The sequence below is a fragment of the Cariama cristata genome, unplaced genomic scaffold (genome assembly GCF_000690535.1).
Source record: "Cariama cristata isolate BGI_N322 unplaced genomic scaffold, ASM69053v1 scaffold13307, whole genome shotgun sequence".
NCBI classification, from domain to species: domain Eukaryota; kingdom Metazoa; phylum Chordata; class Aves; order Cariamiformes; family Cariamidae; genus Cariama; species Cariama cristata.
In genome coordinates, this window is record NW_009626164.1 from 1 (window position 1) to 18,730 (window position 18,730).

General features: G+C 46.9%; 1 protein-coding gene across 1 annotated transcript in view; it reads left to right on the forward strand.

The window, feature by feature from the left end:
• Positions 1-7,399: 7,399 nt before the first annotated feature.
• MGAT4B (mannosyl (alpha-1,3-)-glycoprotein beta-1,4-N-acetylglucosaminyltransferase, isozyme B) overlaps positions 7,400-18,730 on the forward strand; it is a gene marked incomplete at its 3' end in the record, with an annotated part of 37,058 nt that continues 25,727 nt past the window's right edge. Inside the window, exon 1 of the mRNA XM_009703912.1 lies at positions 7,400-7,469. Within this exon, the coding sequence (XP_009702214.1) occupies positions 7,400-7,469 (70 nt within the window). The remainder of the gene's footprint in view (positions 7,470-18,730) is intronic.

The window sequence follows — 18,730 nt, forward strand, 5'->3', positions numbered from 1 at the left end:
AAACTAAAATATAATATTAACAATAATAAAAAGTACTATAATCATAATAATAATTGTAACGAAAATGAATGCAAGAAAAGAATAAAACCCAAGAAAAGACAGGTGATGCACAATGCAGTTGCTCACCACCCACTGACCGATGCCCGGGCAACGATCCCCAAGCAGCGATCCTCCCCTCCTGGCCAGCTCCCCCCAGTTTATATACTGGGCAGGACCTCATATGGTGTGGAATATCCCTTTGGCCAGTTTGGGTCAGCTGTCCTGCCCGTGTCCCCTCCCAGCTTCTTTTGCCCCTGCAACCTTCCTGCTGGCTGGGCATGAGAAGCTGAAAAATCCTTGACTTAGTATAAACACTACTTAGCAACAACTGAAAATATCAGTGTGTTATCAACATCATTCTAAACCCAAAACATAGCACTATAGCAGCTACTAGGTAGAAAATTAACTCTATCCCAGCCGAAACCAGGACAATTGGTCAAATTAAAGGATTATGGAAACTATTAAAATAAACGGAGGAACTTCAGTGGGGGCTGGCAGGTTAACGCTGTTAGGAGGAGAGGCTTTTTGGGGAGTGCTGATCAAGCATCTGCTTAACAGCTTCCTTATTTGGGGAGAGAGTTGTTGTCTTTGATGGAGGGAAATGCATTTTTTCTGCGTTTTTAATTTGAATTGAAGTGTAGGAGGCTTTTTACTCAGTGATGCCCTTCTTGGGGGTGTTTTTGAGCTCACGTCAGGCTTCTCTTGCAAAGCAAGAAAATCCGGGAGGGGCAGATTTCAGTTTTAAATCATCTCTTTCTGTGTTAATTGTGGCACTGGCTGCTTCTCCTTCTGTTTTTGTCCCGGTGTCAAGTCACATTTGAGTCTCCAGGATCCGTGCGTTAGCATGGACACGTCTCTGATGCACAGAGACGGCTCTGTAGCTCCATCTTCCCTCCTGCCTGCCCCTGCCTTGGAGTGACTCCCCTAATATTTAAATATTCCTGCCTTCTTGCGTTACATACAGGATAAATACTTACCTAAAGGTTAATCTGTATTTTGAAGGGACTAGACACATTTGTGCAAGATATTTTCATTTCTGCTTATATTAAAGTGGACAGCAGTAGCATGAAAATGTAAGTCGTTAGGCTTTAACGAAGCTTCTGTGTAAAAATTAGTCTCCACCTGTCTTTTATTTTCATTATGAGTTTTGTTACGTTGCAGTGTCCATTTACCCGTAACTATAATTGTCGCTCCGGTGCTTTAGGACTTGTTGGTAGCGGGATGGATGCTGAACTGGGGGAGAGCACGGCGTTGGCTGGTGTCCGTGCTGCTGCCTGGACCACGTCTGTTCCTCAGTGAGTTTTCAGACCATCCTGGTCACGTTTTCAAGACTGCCTTAGAGCACACAGGTCTTTCGTCTCTCCCTGCGATGGCGAGAGCTTTCTGGAAATAAGGTTTAACCTGGAAACCCTTTTTTGTCACTCGCTGCTTGTATGTACGCTGCAATAAATCCTTTATGTATTATCACTGCTCTGAGGAATTTCATGGCTTAGATAGGAGACCTGTGGTACCAAAAAAGTCGTATAGCCTTCAGAAACCCTTGTAAATAATGAAAGAAATGCTTCCAGTACTGAGATATGAGCTACTTAAGTGTAATGGCAGTACACATTCACATAGCCTGTTTTAGTGAAAGCATAGTAGCAAGACCAACCCTGCCAGTACCAAGAGCTTCATACAGAAGAAGCTGGTGAAGTTTTCTGAGTGAAGGCTAAATTGCTGTATTCCTCCCCAAAAGACGGGTGCTGAGGGGAGCAGAGCTGCTGTGCAGTGTCCCCATGGTGTGTCCCCAGGCTGGATGGGAAGAGCAGGAACAGCGTTTGACCGTACGGGTTGCTCGGGTGGGTGGATGGACCTGGACGGTGTTGGGCTCTCTCGGACCCAACCGCTGCCACAGACAAGTACCTGTCAAATGAATTATTCAGTTAATGCTGGCGAAAATGGTGTGGTGGTCTCCCCTCCCTCCTCTCTGCACCCAGACTATGATCTTTTGCTTTTATTTGATCTCGCCTTTCGTGTTTTAACTATCCCTTTTTCATGCCGTCTCTCATTGCGCTCTCTCCGGAGCTGCCTTTGATATATTTTCTCTTTTTCTTCCATTTCCCTCCGTTTCCCCCCTTCCTTCTTCCTTTGATGTTGCAGAAAATGACCAGGATAGACATCTTCCCACACGTCTCCCCCTCTCTTAATCTTGTCCAGCTCAAGTTATCCACCATTTGAGGAACTTTACCAGATGCTCACCTAATAGCGTGGCTTCGTTAACTCCAAGCAATGATTTTGGGTAGAAGCTGGTAAAGTTTGGGCTGCTGGGGAGGAGATATTGCTGGTCCTTGCACCGAGTGTCAGGGATTGCTCCGAGTCCCTCCGGGTCCCAGGAGTGACGGCGAGGCAGGGCGCAGCCCCCCAGGACAAACCCACTCGGTTCCCGAGTGGGGACGTGCCGTGGGGATGCCTGCACGGGCATCGCGCGTGGGCGACTGGCACTGCCGGGTGGTGAGAGCCCGTCCCGCACCTCGTGGATGGAGCTTAAACTAAATTTGAAGGCAAAGCAAGAACCATGTTTAAAAGGAGATTAATTGGCTGACTTTGAGGAGCGAGAAGTATTTAGAAAAAAAATTGGAAATGCAAATTCTAGCTGAGCACAAACTTCGTCATTTGATGGCTAAAATTCTCTGCTTTGTCGTGCCAGCGAGTCTGCGTGAACCGTGTCTTTTCCCCGAGCTGAAGAGCTGACCTGGGTGGGTGAGGTAAGTACCCAGGGCTGTGGATGAGCGTAATTAGGACATGGATTGTGGGTTGGCTCCGTATAGATCAGTTTGTGTTTCGTTAATGTCTGGTTCCACCCTGTCTGTCTGTTTTATTAGATTAATTTATTACTTTCTGAAAGTGCCTCTCCAGTGAGCTCAAATATCTATTTACTGGAAGTGTTTGGTTACCACGAAGAAGTGTATTTGGCTTGTGTTTGGCGAATATTAACTACTTTCTTCTGTTTCTTCTGCAGTTTAATTGTCTGTTTATCTTGAGTATTGATTGCTGAAGGCCTTGGTAATTATTTGCTGATTTTGGAAATAATGATTTTAAAGGCTCGGATTACTTTTGTAATATTAATCATTGCCTTGGTGTGCTTGCCTCAGAGGATGGGATCTCTCTGACGGCTCCAGTTGCAATGTGGACATTTACTGTCTGAAACTATGCCGCCGTCTTAAAATAACAAAATCGTTACCGGCATTTTGTTCCTGAAACTAAGCAGATATTTGCAGAGATGCAAACCTGGCAGTCTCAATTAGCTCACAAATTTGCTGTTCTTGTTGGCGGGAGGGGTGGCCGGATTCTGGAGTCAAATAAAAAGATAATTTTATTTACTTTCTGCTGTTTCACAAAAACTTTCATGTCGTATTGGTCTCAACTCTGGGGCAGGGTTGGTGGGGCGGCACAGCAGCGATGCGGCTGTGCTTTTTGGGAGAGGAGCGATACTCCGAGAGGGTGTTAGACGTGGAAGTGAAGGTGATGCCGTGCGGCAACACATCGTGCTTTGGGGGAAGGTGAGAAATTGGAAAGTCTCTGCTGGGAGCTGAGTAATTGGCACCTGCTATTATTGTGTCCCTCTTCCCCCTTTTAATAACTTGTTTGTAAAGATAACTCTCCTACAGATCTCGTTACACAGCCGTAAAGCATGCTTTTTAAAAAAAATACATGCATTCCTATTGCTGTCGGGTCTGAATACCTACCTCCTCCTGTTTCTATAAGGAGGAGGGATAGTTTTTGTGACAGCCAGGCATCTTTACTCGCTGCTGGGCAGACTCGCGGATGCCCGTCGGGAGATGAGCTGTGTCCTCGCCATACCTGGAAGGAGATTGAATTCTTCCATTAATACAAAACCTGGCAGGAGATTAGAGTGGCCGGGAGGGGAATTTTGTTGTCTTTTTGTTTTAGGCCTTGAAGGAAGGGATTGTGTCGGCCGTTTGAATGATGCTGGCTTTATCTCCATCGGAGCTTGCATAGTGACATATATTACTAGAGAGCGCAGGATGCGACGTTTAGCATACGCCCCTGGGATCTCTGGTGCAGTGAATCCCACTTCTTTCTCTTACATCAACTGATTTGTTTAATTGGTTTTAACAGTTTCATCCTTGTTCTTTTATTAGTGGAGCGTGGTGCAAAAAGGAAGCTGGGAGCATTTCTGGATCCTGTCCTGGATAATTTGATGACCGAGTCTCATTGAGCTTCATCCCTGTGCAGGTGCAGTGGTGCATCCACTGCAGGGGATGCGGTGGAGGAGCATCTCCTCCTCCTCCTCCCAAACCTGTGTGTGGGGAAGGAAGAGGACGAGAGGGCAAGATCATGGCCATGACAATTGTTTTCTGATTCTTTTCATTACTTTATAGAATGAAAATGATAAAAGGCGCCTCAGAAAAGAGGGCATTGCAGCAAGCTCTGGCAGGGATGTAATCTCTTTTCTTCATACTGAGGTATAAAGATAATTCCAATCGGGATTGAAACAGCGGATGGCAAATAATTCTTGAACAATCCGCTTATGGTGTTCCAGGATGCGAATGAAAACCACTAATGGGATAAAGAAGGATCTAGATAATTATCTCGGCTGCATTAAATCCTGTTCTTCTGGGAGAGTACTCTTGTGTGGACACTAATTTCATGTGTATGGAATGCTAAAGCTGACTAGACATTTTCAGAAGTCAGCTGATTCCAAAATAGCCATCATCGCTTGGTGATCATCTGTCTTTTATCTACCTGGTTGGTCCTAATAAATCTGATTTCTGGTCTCTGTTATCCTGTTTCCTTTTTTCACCCTCCCTGCAGCAGGTTAAAGCTGCAACACACATTCTCTCCAGGGCAGATTTGAAACCTCCTTCATCTGTTTCTTTTTTCATTTGGTCTGCTGTTTTGGGAGACTTCCTGGGGTTTTTTGTCCCTTTTACAGCCGGTAATGCTGTTGTTTTAAGTCTGACGGAAGAGCTGCTTGCAATATTAAGGTATGCAAGATATTTTTTAATTTGATCTATTTTTTTTCCTCCAGCAAGAGCTCTGCCTTGCAGTGCGGGGGACGGCACTGTACTCCAAAACAAATCCAGTTGTACAGTCAGTTAATGAGGCTCTTGTTGTAGGCTCTTTGCTGCCTTTGTGTTTGAACCTAATGGATGCCCCATGGATGAAGTGGAGGACGGCAGGAAGAGAAAGGAACAGTTTTGTATTGACAGCAACCGTGACATTTGGATGGGGTTGGATCAGTTACCAGCGTTCAGAGATCTGCGTTACGGACTCTCTGTTCTCTACCACCCCGTGGCCAGAGGAAATCTGCTGTTCGGAGGTATGGGCGACAGAAACGCACTTCTAAGCAGCGGCTGGTTCTTTGTTATCCCCCATCAGCTGCAGGCAGCTGCATTTGCCAGCTGTCGGAGAGTCGTTTCTCTCCAGCCTCGCACTAAGCGAACTGAGGCTTGCCTGAACCAGCTGCAGCATCCTTCGGTGAGCCAGGCTGTGTATCCGAAAACGGGAGCCAGGTCTGGGGACTTCAGCTGAGCTGGCTGCCTGTGAGCCATCCTCTAGCTGGAAGAGGAGGATGGGCAGTCAGCATCATCCCTTTGCGCACTGGAGGACAGATGCTCTGCGTGGCTGTCTTGTCGAGGAAAAACTCCATCATTCACCGCGTGGAGAGTGCCCAAATGTAGTTTCTCAGGGGTAGACCCTGTTGAATTGCAAGGTTCCCATCTTTTCTTGCTGGCATGACAGTACCGTTAAGGTCCAGATGTCTTTCGGAAGTACAGAAGGGCTCCCTTGCTTTTAATGAGAAGTCAAACAGGAAAGGTGGACTTGGGTTTCCAATCTCCTTCATGTGGCACAAAGAGGTTACAAGGGCCAGTCTTGCGCTGAAATCCAAGGAGTTGGTATGCCTATTTTTGCTCTGGACTAGAAGTTGCTCTTGACACCAGATTTGCTGTTCACACCACCGTGAGCTGTCACTTGCCTGTCCCAACCAGAGCATGTCCTTAGAGGCACGTGAAGCTCAGCCCTCCCATACTAGGCTTGGATTTGGGACAGGTAGGCTGGATGAGGGTCTGATACACCATTAGGCACACCCCGATGAGGCACTTGCCTACAGGGCTGTGTGTAGACAAGAGGGTTCATGGGATCCTTGCTGCCTCTGGAAAACTCTTTAAGAAATGAATCATGTTTAAGAAATGTGGTCACCTTTCATCTTGGTGACATGCTTCTTGAACAGCAGCTCTTAAACTGAATTGCTTGCACAGAAGAGTCATTATCAAGGTTTCTTCACCTCCTGGTCACAGTTGGTAGTCCTGTGGCTCTAGGAGCAGGGCTGAACTTTAACAGTGATGCCTCGTGCAGGCTTTTGCCCTAAAACCGCCCACGTTCTGCAAGAGGAGTCTGGTGGGGTCTGGCAGTTGACCCCTAAAAATCGATTGATTGCTGTGCAAGGCAAGATACCCATCTTATCTCTGAGAACACCAGCCCTCCTACATGCTCTTGACTTGCACAGAGATCTTAATGGGGATTTTTACCTCGTTCTTGGTGTCACTGCACGCCCCTTGAATGAACTACTCGCTAAGAAATCTCATTACTCGCTCCTCTTTAAAGGTGTCTGGTTAGCTGAGTTGCTAGTTGAAGTCTCCTTTCTTCAACGCTGTGCTGTGATGAAGTGGTACCTGGAGCTGTTGTGCCAATTTTTGCCTCCACAGAGCATAATAAACTGTCTCCTTCCATCTCCTGCTTGGGTGAGCTGTACCCAGAGGGAAACGGTGGGTTTTTCTGGGTATCTGCAGAGCTCTCTGTGTGTGCATCGTACAAGTCACTTGAGAAAGGCAGGTACTTCACGTCTCTTTGGAAATCTGTCAAGGCAGTGGCAGATTGCTTAGCCTGAGTAGTGTTGTCTGTTCATAACTTCTAAAATGCAGGTCACTAAGTATTGCTGTAATAGTTAAAGGTCAGGCAAAATGATGACCTTTAGCCCTTCGTAGCAGCTGTAGTCATCAAAGGAGGTGTTTTACTGCTGGGATTGAAACTATAAGCACTCATCTGTTGTTCCAGAGCACTGGTTAAATATTCTTGAAGCCTTCAAACCAAAGGTGGTCATTTCTGCAGCTACCCCTGATGGTGACCCCGTGGTGCTCAGCAGCCCCAGCTGAGAGCAGGATCCTCTCTGGTGTGCCCCGAACGTGCTGGGTGCACGGGGAAGCTTTCCACATAGCTTCACCATGAAAGGCTGGGCTAGGAGAAGTGAGTCCATGTAGGTGAGGCCATCATCAATGGCAGGATTGACCCTTTAAAATCCACGTCTACTCATCAGCATTATTTGGTGACCAAGATTGCTGCAGTGCTGGGGACGAGCATGGGGGTCGTTTGCATCAGCTTGGTGGAGAGGAGGAAAGAGGAAGATGTTGGCAAGAGACTGCTCGTAGGTGGGTAAAATTTGGATTGCCAAGCAGTGCAGAAAAGGTCAAGAACTTCTTTTGTCTTCTGGTATGTGGCGTAGTGCACAGGTGAGAAGGTGTGGATCTGTTTGTACGTGCACTCTTCTTTAGTTTGACTTCCAGGAGAAGTCCTGATCTCTTCTCCTGCTGCCAGACTCCTCTGAGTCGCCCTCTTTACCTCTGCTCTGCCTACATTTCTTGCCGTGATGTCAATTATTTACAGTATTTCTTTTCCCCTTAAACTGTTTGCCTGTGCACGATTTCAGCAGCTGTCACGTCCCAAGCCCGTTCCGCCGATAGGCGAAGAGGCGATCCCTCTGCATACAACTCGTTAACAACATTTCGGGGCTCTTCAGTATGGGCAGCTATGTGAATGTAAAATTGCAGTTGGATCTTATCTTACGGAAGGTTTTGATTGCGGCTGGTGAAATAATGGTCTGCTTATTAATGTAGAGTAACAGGAGGGAGCTGCCGAGGGTAACAAGGGCCGAGGAAGAAGAGTTTTGCAGAGGAGCGTGCCTCCTTTTTTTGGTGAAACTTAACCAGCCTAAAACAAGAGGCGTATTCTCCTCTGGGTTACATCAGTGTGCGCATTCGGCAGAACCTTGTTAAAATAATTTAATTTCTTTTCGACACAGGCTGGTCTCAGAGAGAGGGGAGTCCTGGGTGACGGGGAAGTGCAGGCTGACTGGGCTGATCTGAATTCAGAGCCGAGGCTGGGAGAAACAAGTTTAGCTGTTCAATTTAGTATTCCTTCATTTTTACCTCTGCAGTATTAAGCTTGGAGAATAAGCAGAAAATGTTTAAATCCCTTTCTTCATTGCTGCCATGTTCAAACTGAATTAACTGTCATCCAAAGGAAGCCTGCGCTGTAGGAAACATCTGCCGTGGTGCAAATTGTGTTTGAGGTCAGAATTAAAATGTATGTAACTGTTCAGTGGTGAGCAATGAATACACAAATCCTGCTCTTTGCCAACGGTTGTTTTGCGAGAGATGATTTGTACGCTTCCCTTGTACCTGTGCGGTTACACGGATGTGTTATTGGAATACGAACCAGCACAATGTGTCTCAGCAAATAATAAGTTGAAGTGGCTTGCTAGAATGCCAAATAATTTCTTATTTCCAGCTTACGTTTGTTTGTTTATTTGTTTGTCTTCTACAAACGGTGTTTCTGGAGTGTACTAGTAATTGATGTGAGGATGTAATTGTATTCACGGTGCATCCGTGTCAGGGCGTGTTATTTATGTGCAATGGCTGCTCCGTGAAATGTTTGTTCTCCTCTTGGTTTCTCCGTCCGACGAGTTGACGTAAGCTCTCAGGGAAAGTACGAACAATTTTTAGAGCTGTTGTAGATATAGTCCTTACAGATTTTTTTTTTGATTGTGTAACTGAAAAGAGCTTTTGAAAAGACAGAACAAGTCTCAAGTATTGACTGAGCAGGGAGAGGCTGGTGCTTTGCTGTATTTGATGAGCTTTCAGTCTGCTGATTTAAGAAAAACTAAAGCTCCCGTTTTATGGAGTATTGTCTGAGGACTGGGAGTCTTGGGGTTTATTTGAGTGCCCAGGCTTCCTTCTGGCTTCTTTAGCGTAAAGGCTGTTCAGGTTTGAAAAAATTGTTCAAGCTTTTAAAATCGTATCCTGGCTTACAGTGGAAATTGCAGAAATAATTGCAACATAAACTGGGGAGCGACTGACAAAAATGAGTACGTTTGAGCAGGACTCGGTGGTATGTGCTAATGCCGTATTTCTGGTGCCCGGTGGCAAATGTTGGTACCACATGTATTTCAGAGGTTAGTTACGTGATACTGCCAAATTCCCGATGGATTAATGGATGTTTTGGCTCAGACTGACAGCTCCCGAAGCCCCAGAGCAGCAGGCTGAGGGTGGTGGCACCGGGCTCCTAGACATGGAAGTAGGGTGATGAAAAGCAAAACTCTGTACAAAGTCAGCTGGGTATCCTTCAGCCCATTTCACAGGTGGGAAATCAAGGCACAGGAGAGGTTCCCAACCTGCAAGGTGCATAAATCCCTTTGAAACCTCCCTCTGACCATCCCTCCTGCAGCCCCTCAAGTGCAGAAGCCACGTCTACAGAAGGATGGGTTTGCATTTCACTGCTGGCATGTTTGCTAGCGGAGGAATGGCATTTATTGGGTTGTTCCAGGAGGTCTGTGCTTGTACTGGGCTGGAAAGTTGGTGGGGCTCAGGACAAGGACCTCAAGCGCTGTGGTTGCTGTTGGGCAGACAACCGGAGAAAGCATCCGTGCTGCAGCATCTCACCCCGCTCCGCTGTATGTTCTTCAGCAAGACTCCAGTGCTAGACAAAATACACGTGTGGGGAGGCAGACGGTGCCAGAGCAGCTCCAGGAAAGCAGCAGTTGGCCATTAATTTGCTCCGAGGTTGGGTTGGGTGGGTTGATTGTGCTGCTGTGGAAACCCAAGCAGATGAAGGGGCTGGAGGACAGGGGTGGTAGGTCACACCAAAGTCTGCTGTCGGTGCAGAAGAAAGAGGGAGATTTTTATGTTTTGTGATGCCTCTTTTCCTACTTTGGGAAAACCTTCCTTTTTATGTGCCTGTGTAAATGCTTTATAGCCTGAGTGCTGTGACTTTGGTAGTTCCTTGAAAATTGATGGTGAATTTTGACCACGTACAGCCAACATCTTCAAGTTCCTGAGGATTCTTCTCTCAGCTTGTGATGTGGTTTTTTACTGCATGTAAATGAGTGCTTTTATATAACTTCTGAGTATTGGCAGGCTTACAATCACTTTCTGCCCCCCCACCCTTTTTTTTTTGTTGGTTTTTTTTTTGTTTGTTTAAGCTTGGTTTATCTAAGGGACTGAAGCTATGTCCTTCCTAACAGGTCTAGTCTTGCTTTAGCCCAATTGAGCCATGGTATGGAAATCCCAGAGGTGATGTAAAATCCTCCAGGTGCTTTTGAAGGTAGCCAGGAGGGCAGAAGAGAGAAGGTCTGTTGATGGCTCTGCTAAAGGATAGTATGAACTCCTCAGTCAAGTGTGGGTGAACCCATACAGAAGGCGTTATCTTCGTAAAGCCCCAGCCAAAAGAAATGCTTGAATGAAAGCTTTCAGTTGAGTATGGGACACCCAGATGTTGGGTTCCCCCCTGGGGTGGGGTGCGCTGGGGTGGCCATGGCCAACACCATTCTTTGCACCCGGTCAACAGCTCAACCGACCCCTCGTAAAGTCCTGCCAAGTGCAGAAAATAAACAAGACCAAGTTTGGGTTTTTTTTTTCCCTTCTCACACCTCTGGCAGGGGTTAGAAGTAACCGCTGAAAGAAAATCATTGTCTTTCGGGGTTTTTTTTTGTAATGGGACCATCCATTTCGGTATTCCTACCTATGGCCAATGCCTCATTCTCTAATTTTTGCTGCTCTAACTGCTTTGTTTTTTCTTCGTTTCAATCAAGATAATGCAGTACAATATTGCACTAAGAATTTCAGCTATTCAATTACCTTTCAGAAGTTGACTTAATTGGCTCTTTAAGTGATAGCTCTCTATTGTGTGCAATCAGCACGACTCAAGGAGGGAGCAGGAAGAGGATAAGGACTTTGTTTCTAATCAATAAATAAAGGTCTTTGAAATAATACTGCTTGCAATTTGTATCACCGGTTAAATTACGCTGAAGCTGATAGTCTGCACATTCCTTGCGGAGCACGGCTGTAACAGAGTAATAAGGCTTTGCTGTCAGCAAGCATGTGGAGTATTTTACTCCGTGTTTCCAGCACATCCAATATTCTCCCCTTGGATTTCCCCGGTCCCCCCAGGTACTAGAGAAAACCAAACCAGAACTGCTGCAGAGCCTGGCACAGATGGTTTGGGAAAGTCTAATATGTAATGACTAATCATTTGGTTTGCACCTCATAAAGTATGCAAATGAATGTGATACCTGATGATAAATAATTCAAAATGGAGATGCAAGGCAAAGGGAGATTATAGATGGGATAAATATATGGTAAACCAACTTAAAAAAAAAAAAAAAAAAAAGAGCAATCCCAAAAGCCTAAGCTCTTCTTCCAAGCTACAATCCATAGAAACAGCTGTTTCTTGGTGCAGGTTTGCCTCCAGCACTTGAACCCAAGGGACTTTTGGCCAGCCGGATTTCCAGGGTTTGGCCAAAGGTACAGATCTCGGGAGGTGCCATCCTTGCACAGCTCCGTCGCACCGCAGGTCATCACTGAGCTTATGCCTGCCTTGATGTAGGCAGCAGGAAAGCTTTGCCAAGCACACCAGGTTTCCTTTAGATATATGTTTCCCCACCCATAGTTAGTGGGGTAAAAGTGATTGGTTGTTTCACACTTTTTTAAAAGCTAAAGTTACTAATCATAATTAATGATTTAGTCCTAATTAAAAATACTTTGACTCCAGAAAGGTCTTCTTGAGATTGCAAGAGGCACAAGACTGGAAGCCACCCCTCAGTACCCAGGTGCTGCCTGGGACAATTCTAGCTCCTGTCACTGTGGTCCCATCCCTGAATCCATCCCTTTCCCAGCCATGAAGCTGAGAACTGCAGGTGCAGAACTGAATAGAACCACAGGTTTTAATGTTTAAGCATCCAGCACACTCTTGGGTACCATGCATGTGTCTCTGCACTCCATTTCCAACACCTTCTGCACCCATAGGGAGTTTTATTTTGTTTGGGGGGGTGACCAAGGGATGTTCTTTGCAAGCTCAGACCAAGCTGGGATTTAATTGATTAAAGAGGCTTCTTCCTTTGCTCCCTGCCCCATCCTTGTAAGAGATGGATCATTGCCCTTCAGTGCGATGCTCTTGCTGCAAGAGGGAAGACGGTGGTGATCCGGGTTTATAATCCTGCAGCGAACAGCATCTTTAAGGCCATTTCATGTGTCAGCTTGTAGGAGTTTTCACAGAACTGTGGAGGTAGATTGAGCTTGCCCTTTTATCAGCTAGAAATAGTGATGCTACAGTGTCCTGGACCAGCTCAGCGTTGAGCAGGTCCTTATACTGCCAGCAATCTTCTCCTGGCAGGCACTGGCTGGGGTCAGGCGCCTTCGTGCCCAGACACCCCGACAAGGCTGTGTTTGTTAGCGGAGGGTTGGTACGGTCTTGCCTCGGTGGAGAAGTGGAACTGAATGGTTATTTTTGTGATGACAGTAATTGCAGCATCCGTGTAGTTTCGCCATCCAAGTGTTTTACTGATGATCCCAAGTGCTGGGTTGATTCCGTATTGACTTTGCAGAGCACCGCGGCTCTGGGAAGGTGTGTAGCATCTGTAAGATGCCGTAACTGCTGGTTTGCTAGTAATTTTGTCTCTATTGAGTTAAGCAATATAGGGGAAGAAGGGAAAAGAAACAACTTTTTAGTTGTAAGTTTACTCTGTGGCTTCTTTTGCCCCTGGGAGGGGCTGTTATGATAAATTCTGATGTATTTTCACATCTGCCTGTGAAGAACATAGGATTTATCTTTCAAATGAAATTTGCTTTGCAGCACTGCCAGCAGTTATTTTTTGGAGTAGCTATTTTTGTGAAATATAACCTGAGAATTTGTATTGGCTTAACACTTAAAATGTAGCCAGGCGAAGATGGAATATTCATCTTTAGTATATTTGTTTCTCCTCTAATGAGACATTACTGTTTGTCGTAAACGAAGCAGTCCCTGAGCCCAGGGAGCATGCCCAGTTATTTTCTGCTTGCTCCATTAGCTCCTGTGCAGACCTCCTGATTTTTTTATGTGCATGTGCTTTTCTACTCGTTTAATCCTGCCAACTGCTCTTCTGGTTGGAAATCCATTTCTATAATGCCGGGTATTACACAAATTTGTTGAAGCTCTTAATGCAGATGACAGGGGGGTGAGGCTGGTTCGCCCGACGAGGCTGTGCCAACGTTCTGCTTTCCATCGGTCACGCAGAGAGCTTTACGCTGCAGCTCACTGAGGGCATCCAATGCGTGCAGTAAAGAAAAATAAAGTTTAAGGAACAACTAGAGCGCTGTAAACATCGCTTGGATTTTGATTTACAAAGTCCAAGCACAGCACAAATTGTATGGCTCGCTGTGCCCTGTGGAAATCTTTCTTTGTATCCCTTTTTTTGAAAAATTTCCATAACTAGTAATCATGGGATAGTGGCAGAGAGCCCTTCTTTAAATAGCTTTTTGGTCACCACTGCTGTTTACTATTACTCTGGACAGCGTGGTAATCGAAGCTTCTCATTCATGGGAATATTGGTAATGAATTGCAGCACTGATGCGGGCGGTGGAGCGTCACAGCCCTGGATTTTGGGGGTTTGTTGTGTGCATGATGCTTTGGGGAGCAGAGCTGGGGCCGGTGAGAGGCATCTTCTCTCTCCGAGCGCTGCGTGCCATTCGCAGGGTTTGTGTCGCCGTTTCCAGCAGAACTGAGTGCATCCCTGCCCGTTGTACTGCTCTGGCTGTTTTAATCTGTTGAATTTATCCGTGGCACTTTGCCTGGTGGAGAGCGGTGGGAATGCTGTCAGCAGTGGCAGAGAAGGATGCCAGGCTGCTTTTTTTTTATTATTATTATTTGTAGTGAAGCCATATAAAGTCCATCCAGGGCCTCATGGCAAGGGTTTATGTAGCTCTCAAGCATGCAAGTACCCTTTGTTTGAGCAGTGGCGTAGGCGACCTGTCCAAAGTTTAGTGCGAGTTTATATACCTGTGTTAATTTCTGACTTAACTATGCAGTTTTATTAAAAATAAAAGGAACAAAATCATTCTGGCACACTTTGATAGCTGCATCATTTGGAAACTCTTCAGCTTTTCTCTCTTCTCTTTCCTGATTTCTCCCCAAGAATAGTTGCAACACTTTTCTTTTTTAGGACTTTGCCCTAATAATTGCATCTGTGAAGATCTGCTGGGATGGGTTATCCCGCAAGCAGGATTATGCCCTTAAATGGAAAATAAGCCGCCGCAGCAGCCAAAGTTTGGGAAAAAATATTATTGTGGGAAAACTAAGTTGCTGGATGTGTTATTCCATGTCATGGAGCTGCACGGTCAGGAAGTGCTTGTTGGTGCGGAGAGAAAGTGCTCGTGTCTTCGAAATGCTTGTTGCGTTCTTTTTTGATCGTTGTTAAAATAGGAAAACATACCTCTAATAAAATACCGTCTAATACACCCTCTGTAAACGGGATGGGAGGCATGAGAAAACATTCGAGGGAGATGGGGAGGCCAGTCTTGCTTTATGAGCTCTTTCATTTACTTGCTGGCTTCTGCTCCCTCCCTTTCCCCTCCCAAGCCCGTGGTGGTGCAGGTCCTCTCCAGCCCCACTGCCTTCAGCCAACGATTTGGGCTAAATAATCCAATTAAATTTTGCAGCTTATGTAACTCTCTTGGCTTCAGGCAGCAGCTGGACTGACGGGGATAGAAAACACATCTGGAAATAGTGTACTAAACATACTACCGCGGCCGGAGCCAAAACGATTTGGACAAATTTACTCATACGCACAAGATGTCCTTTGAAGAGCAAGATGTGTGCGTATGGTCTGCTTGCTGAAGAAGTTGAAGTTAGAAAATGCTCGTATCCATAAATCGTTGCCCTGGCTGGGGAACTTAACTGGCTTTTCTCCTCTCCCTTCGCCTTTGGAAGATCATCTGATTCTTCCTCTTCACCTCCGGAGGATCAGCCCGTCCCTGCAGTACGCTGATCATAAATAACACATATGTTTATGTGTTTCAAAGGTGGGAGGGACCTCCAGCATCCTTTAGACTGACCTCTTCTCCAATACCCATCGTGGGAGTTGCTTTTTATTTAAACTGAACTGTAACTTGGTGTATAAGTGGAACATAGCTCCGAAGAAACAATCAAGTTTTTTTCTGAGAATTCATTATAACCCTGGTAATTTATGCTAATAGTTAATCACACTTAATATTAAAACGTGAGCATTTTACGTCAGCTTGAGGGTTGGGGAGAAAGAAGAACTCAGCAATTCTGTATTTCAAGTAGTGCACCCAGCACAAGCTTAGAAAAAACCCAGTGCGTATTTTAGCACTCTCAGCTGTCTGTTCTCCTGTTGATATCCATTAGTCTCAGTGGGGAAGTTACGGGCATTAGCAGCAGAATGAATTTCCCTTCATGTGCAGTGATATGCTCTTATAGCTTCGTTTTATGGTCTACTGTCTGATGTTAAAGTAAAGAATTTATTTATCTTTGCAGGTGTGCAAGGCTGGTTTAGCACTCGCATCCTGCCCGTTCCTGGGTGCTTGCAGGGCTGCCTGCCCGACACCTTCCAAATCTGTGCTGGGGAAGGGGTATAGAAGCATCCCCCCCTAAAATCTGATATGCCACACACACACAGCTGCTGGGCTTGTCCTCGGGAAAACGTGTACAGGGCATTAGCTACAGTCGACGTGCGCTGGCCGGGTTGCGAATGAGCGGTGCCAGAGCTGCAGGGGTGCCCGAGGTGGTTTGGCAGAGGGTGCGGTTCGGTCCCGAGAGGGGAGGTTGCTGGGGCACAGCAATGCCGAAGCAGTATTCTGTGGCATCCTGATCCCACTTTGGGTTTTGAAGCGGTTTGGCTGCTTCTGGGTGATGCCTGAGGATATGCATCCGGGCAAAACCCACAGCACCGGGGAGGTGATGCAGAACGCCGGGCAGCTCTGCTTGGGGCGACCCGCTCTGCACCAAAGTAGGGCTAATAAATGCTGGACGCGTGCTGACAGCATCCAGGATCCCTTCAGTATCTTGGCACTGGCAGGGCTTACTCTGGTTTGTTATGGAAAAAGTAAGATATTTCTTTCCGTGTACCGATTTATAAGGCTCTCGGAATGCCCGTTCTCTCACCAGGCTTTGGACCATGGCCATGGGAGTCTTCTAGGAGTATCTTCATAGCCATAAATACCTACATACCAAGTCACGATCTATAGTTTATCCATTTTGGTTTTTTCCATGGTCATGAAACTAAATAATGAGTTCCCCAAAAGAGGCTGTGTATCTTGAACCACTCCTCCCAGCCCGTGACAGCGTTGGAGCTCACCCATCTGCATTGCTCCTCTTCAGACATGGATTTGCTGGAAGGAAGATGATGACACAGCTCTGCCTCCACTTCTTCCACATTGCTACTCTATCTGACAGACTGACTGCCCTCTCTTGATGTTTTATCCCTAAAGAAGAAGAAAATTGGATTAGATTTTTCGCAGCAACGCACAGCAGTGATCCTGGGTAACGAAGCTGATCTGCGCACGGGGAGCTTTGGGAAGCTGGGTAGGAGGGTAAGTTATTAACAGGGGACTCGCCCAGGGTGGTTTGCTTTATGGACATCTCATAAAGGCACTCCAAAGGATGAACAGATTGCTAAACATTTCTTCATGTTCCCAAATGACAGCTTTTAGTAGTCGAAGAGGTGCTGAGCAGCCTGGGTGGCCATTGAGAGACCATTTCCAAAGCGATGTTCAGATGCATCGCGGGTATCTAAAGCACCCGAGTTCAGCAACTGCCCCCCTGGGCACTGCAGTCCAACAGTAAACCTCTTTGTACAGAGAGAACAGGGGCTCGAATTGAGCTCTAAATACTCGTGCTGCAAGTTTTACGGGCAGTTTCCACCGGGGTGGGTCACGCTGCTTGTTTTCCCCGCGCCATGCCGAGCCTCCCTCCCCCATGGTGGGATTTTCCCTGGGTTTTGACCTCCTGGCACCCCTGGGACAGCGGGGCAGCGAGCGGGGTCAGGTCCTGCACTCTGTCACTCCCACTGGTGTAGTTTGCTGTGATTTCGTGCGGTTTAACTCCTTCAGTACGAGCTGTGGCTTTGCTCAGCTGTGCTTGGGATTTGTCTTGTGCAAAAGCCCTCTCCCTCCTGTGCCTTTGCTGCGCGGTCGTGGCCCCTCCGGAGCCCTGTGCTCCCTCTTGTCTTCCCCTTACACCTCCCCGAGTTTAAAAATGTCTGGGCTTTTGGTTTGACCATCTCAGCAAATCCTCCTGTCTCAGTATAAAACTGGCTGATCTATTGATTTCAGCCCCGGAGGTGGTTGGGGATGGTGGGATGCTGCTGGGAGAGCCCTGGCTGGATGCTGCAGGGTTTTGCTCGCCAGACAGTCCGGTTCAATGTCGTCCTGCACGTGCTCCTGTGAGGATGTACGGCTGCGCTGGTGCTTTCTGGGCTGCATAAGATGCAACTATTTAGTCGTGGAAAACTCTTTTGGGGGGCTCTGACACTACTGGGTGCAGCTGATGGGTTCCCACCAAGGGGACGGGGGCTCTTCTCCTTTCAGCAGGCAGCCCATCCATCGTGTGTTCTCCTTGCAGCACCTAAACGTGTCAAATTGAATCTTTCTGTAACATCCCTCTGGGTGGAAAGTCTGGAAAACTGAGCCACAGCAGCCCACATAGCAATTAGCATTACCTTATATATGCCACCAGTAAAGGTAACGGTGTGTGAAATACTGAAAACCCAAATACATTTAAATAGACGCGTTCGAAGGGAATGAGAGGCGTGAACTGCGCATCTCTGCTCACAGGGAGCGTGAAGTGTCCTCTGCCAGGACTAAACAGCACTTTAGGAATAGATGTGAAATTAAGCATAAATACCATGGTCTTGTGGTCCCAGGCTACGGGAAGCATACCTATTTTTGGAGGTGGTAAGCAGCGTACTGTAAGGCTCGGTGTGTTGTCTTTAAGCCATTAGGTAAACCTGACATTGCAAGAAAGCAAAACCTTTGGCGATGTGGTTTCACAAGCCATTTAAACTGCTCTCCCTTTGGGCTCTTGTCCAAAACAGCATCCTAGTTCCCATGTGCTTCCTTTGCACCACTGGCTCAGTCAGCAGGATAATCTGGCCAAAAATTAAGCCCGCCATGAGGATGCTTAATTTTCCAGCTGGATCAGCCCGTGGATACGGTGGACCGTGGGGCTGGATGGGTGTTGGGGCCATCCAAAGAGGCACAGTGCAGGGAGCACCCAGCCCGTTTCAGCATGCCTGGCTTGAGATCGCCGAAAGCCACTCCTGACACCCTACCCGGAGCTCGGCACGGGGGAGTGGGAGATGCCAATAACATTTCAGAGCAGCAGCTTGTTGAAAAGCTTTCAGGCATCATTTAATAAGCAACCAAAGGTCTTAGCAGTAGGACACCCGTGTAGTCAGCATCCTCCTCCTCCCCCAGCTGTTTATTTTCTACCCTTGAAATGTCCTGCAACCCCCACCTTGCGCTGTGCCATCGCCAGCATCTGGGTTGCCTCGCAGTAGAGCCGATCTGCTGGAATAACGCGGCTGCTGCTGCTGGCACGGGGCTGGCGGGGAGCTCAGCTGTCGTCGGATGGGGAACCAAGG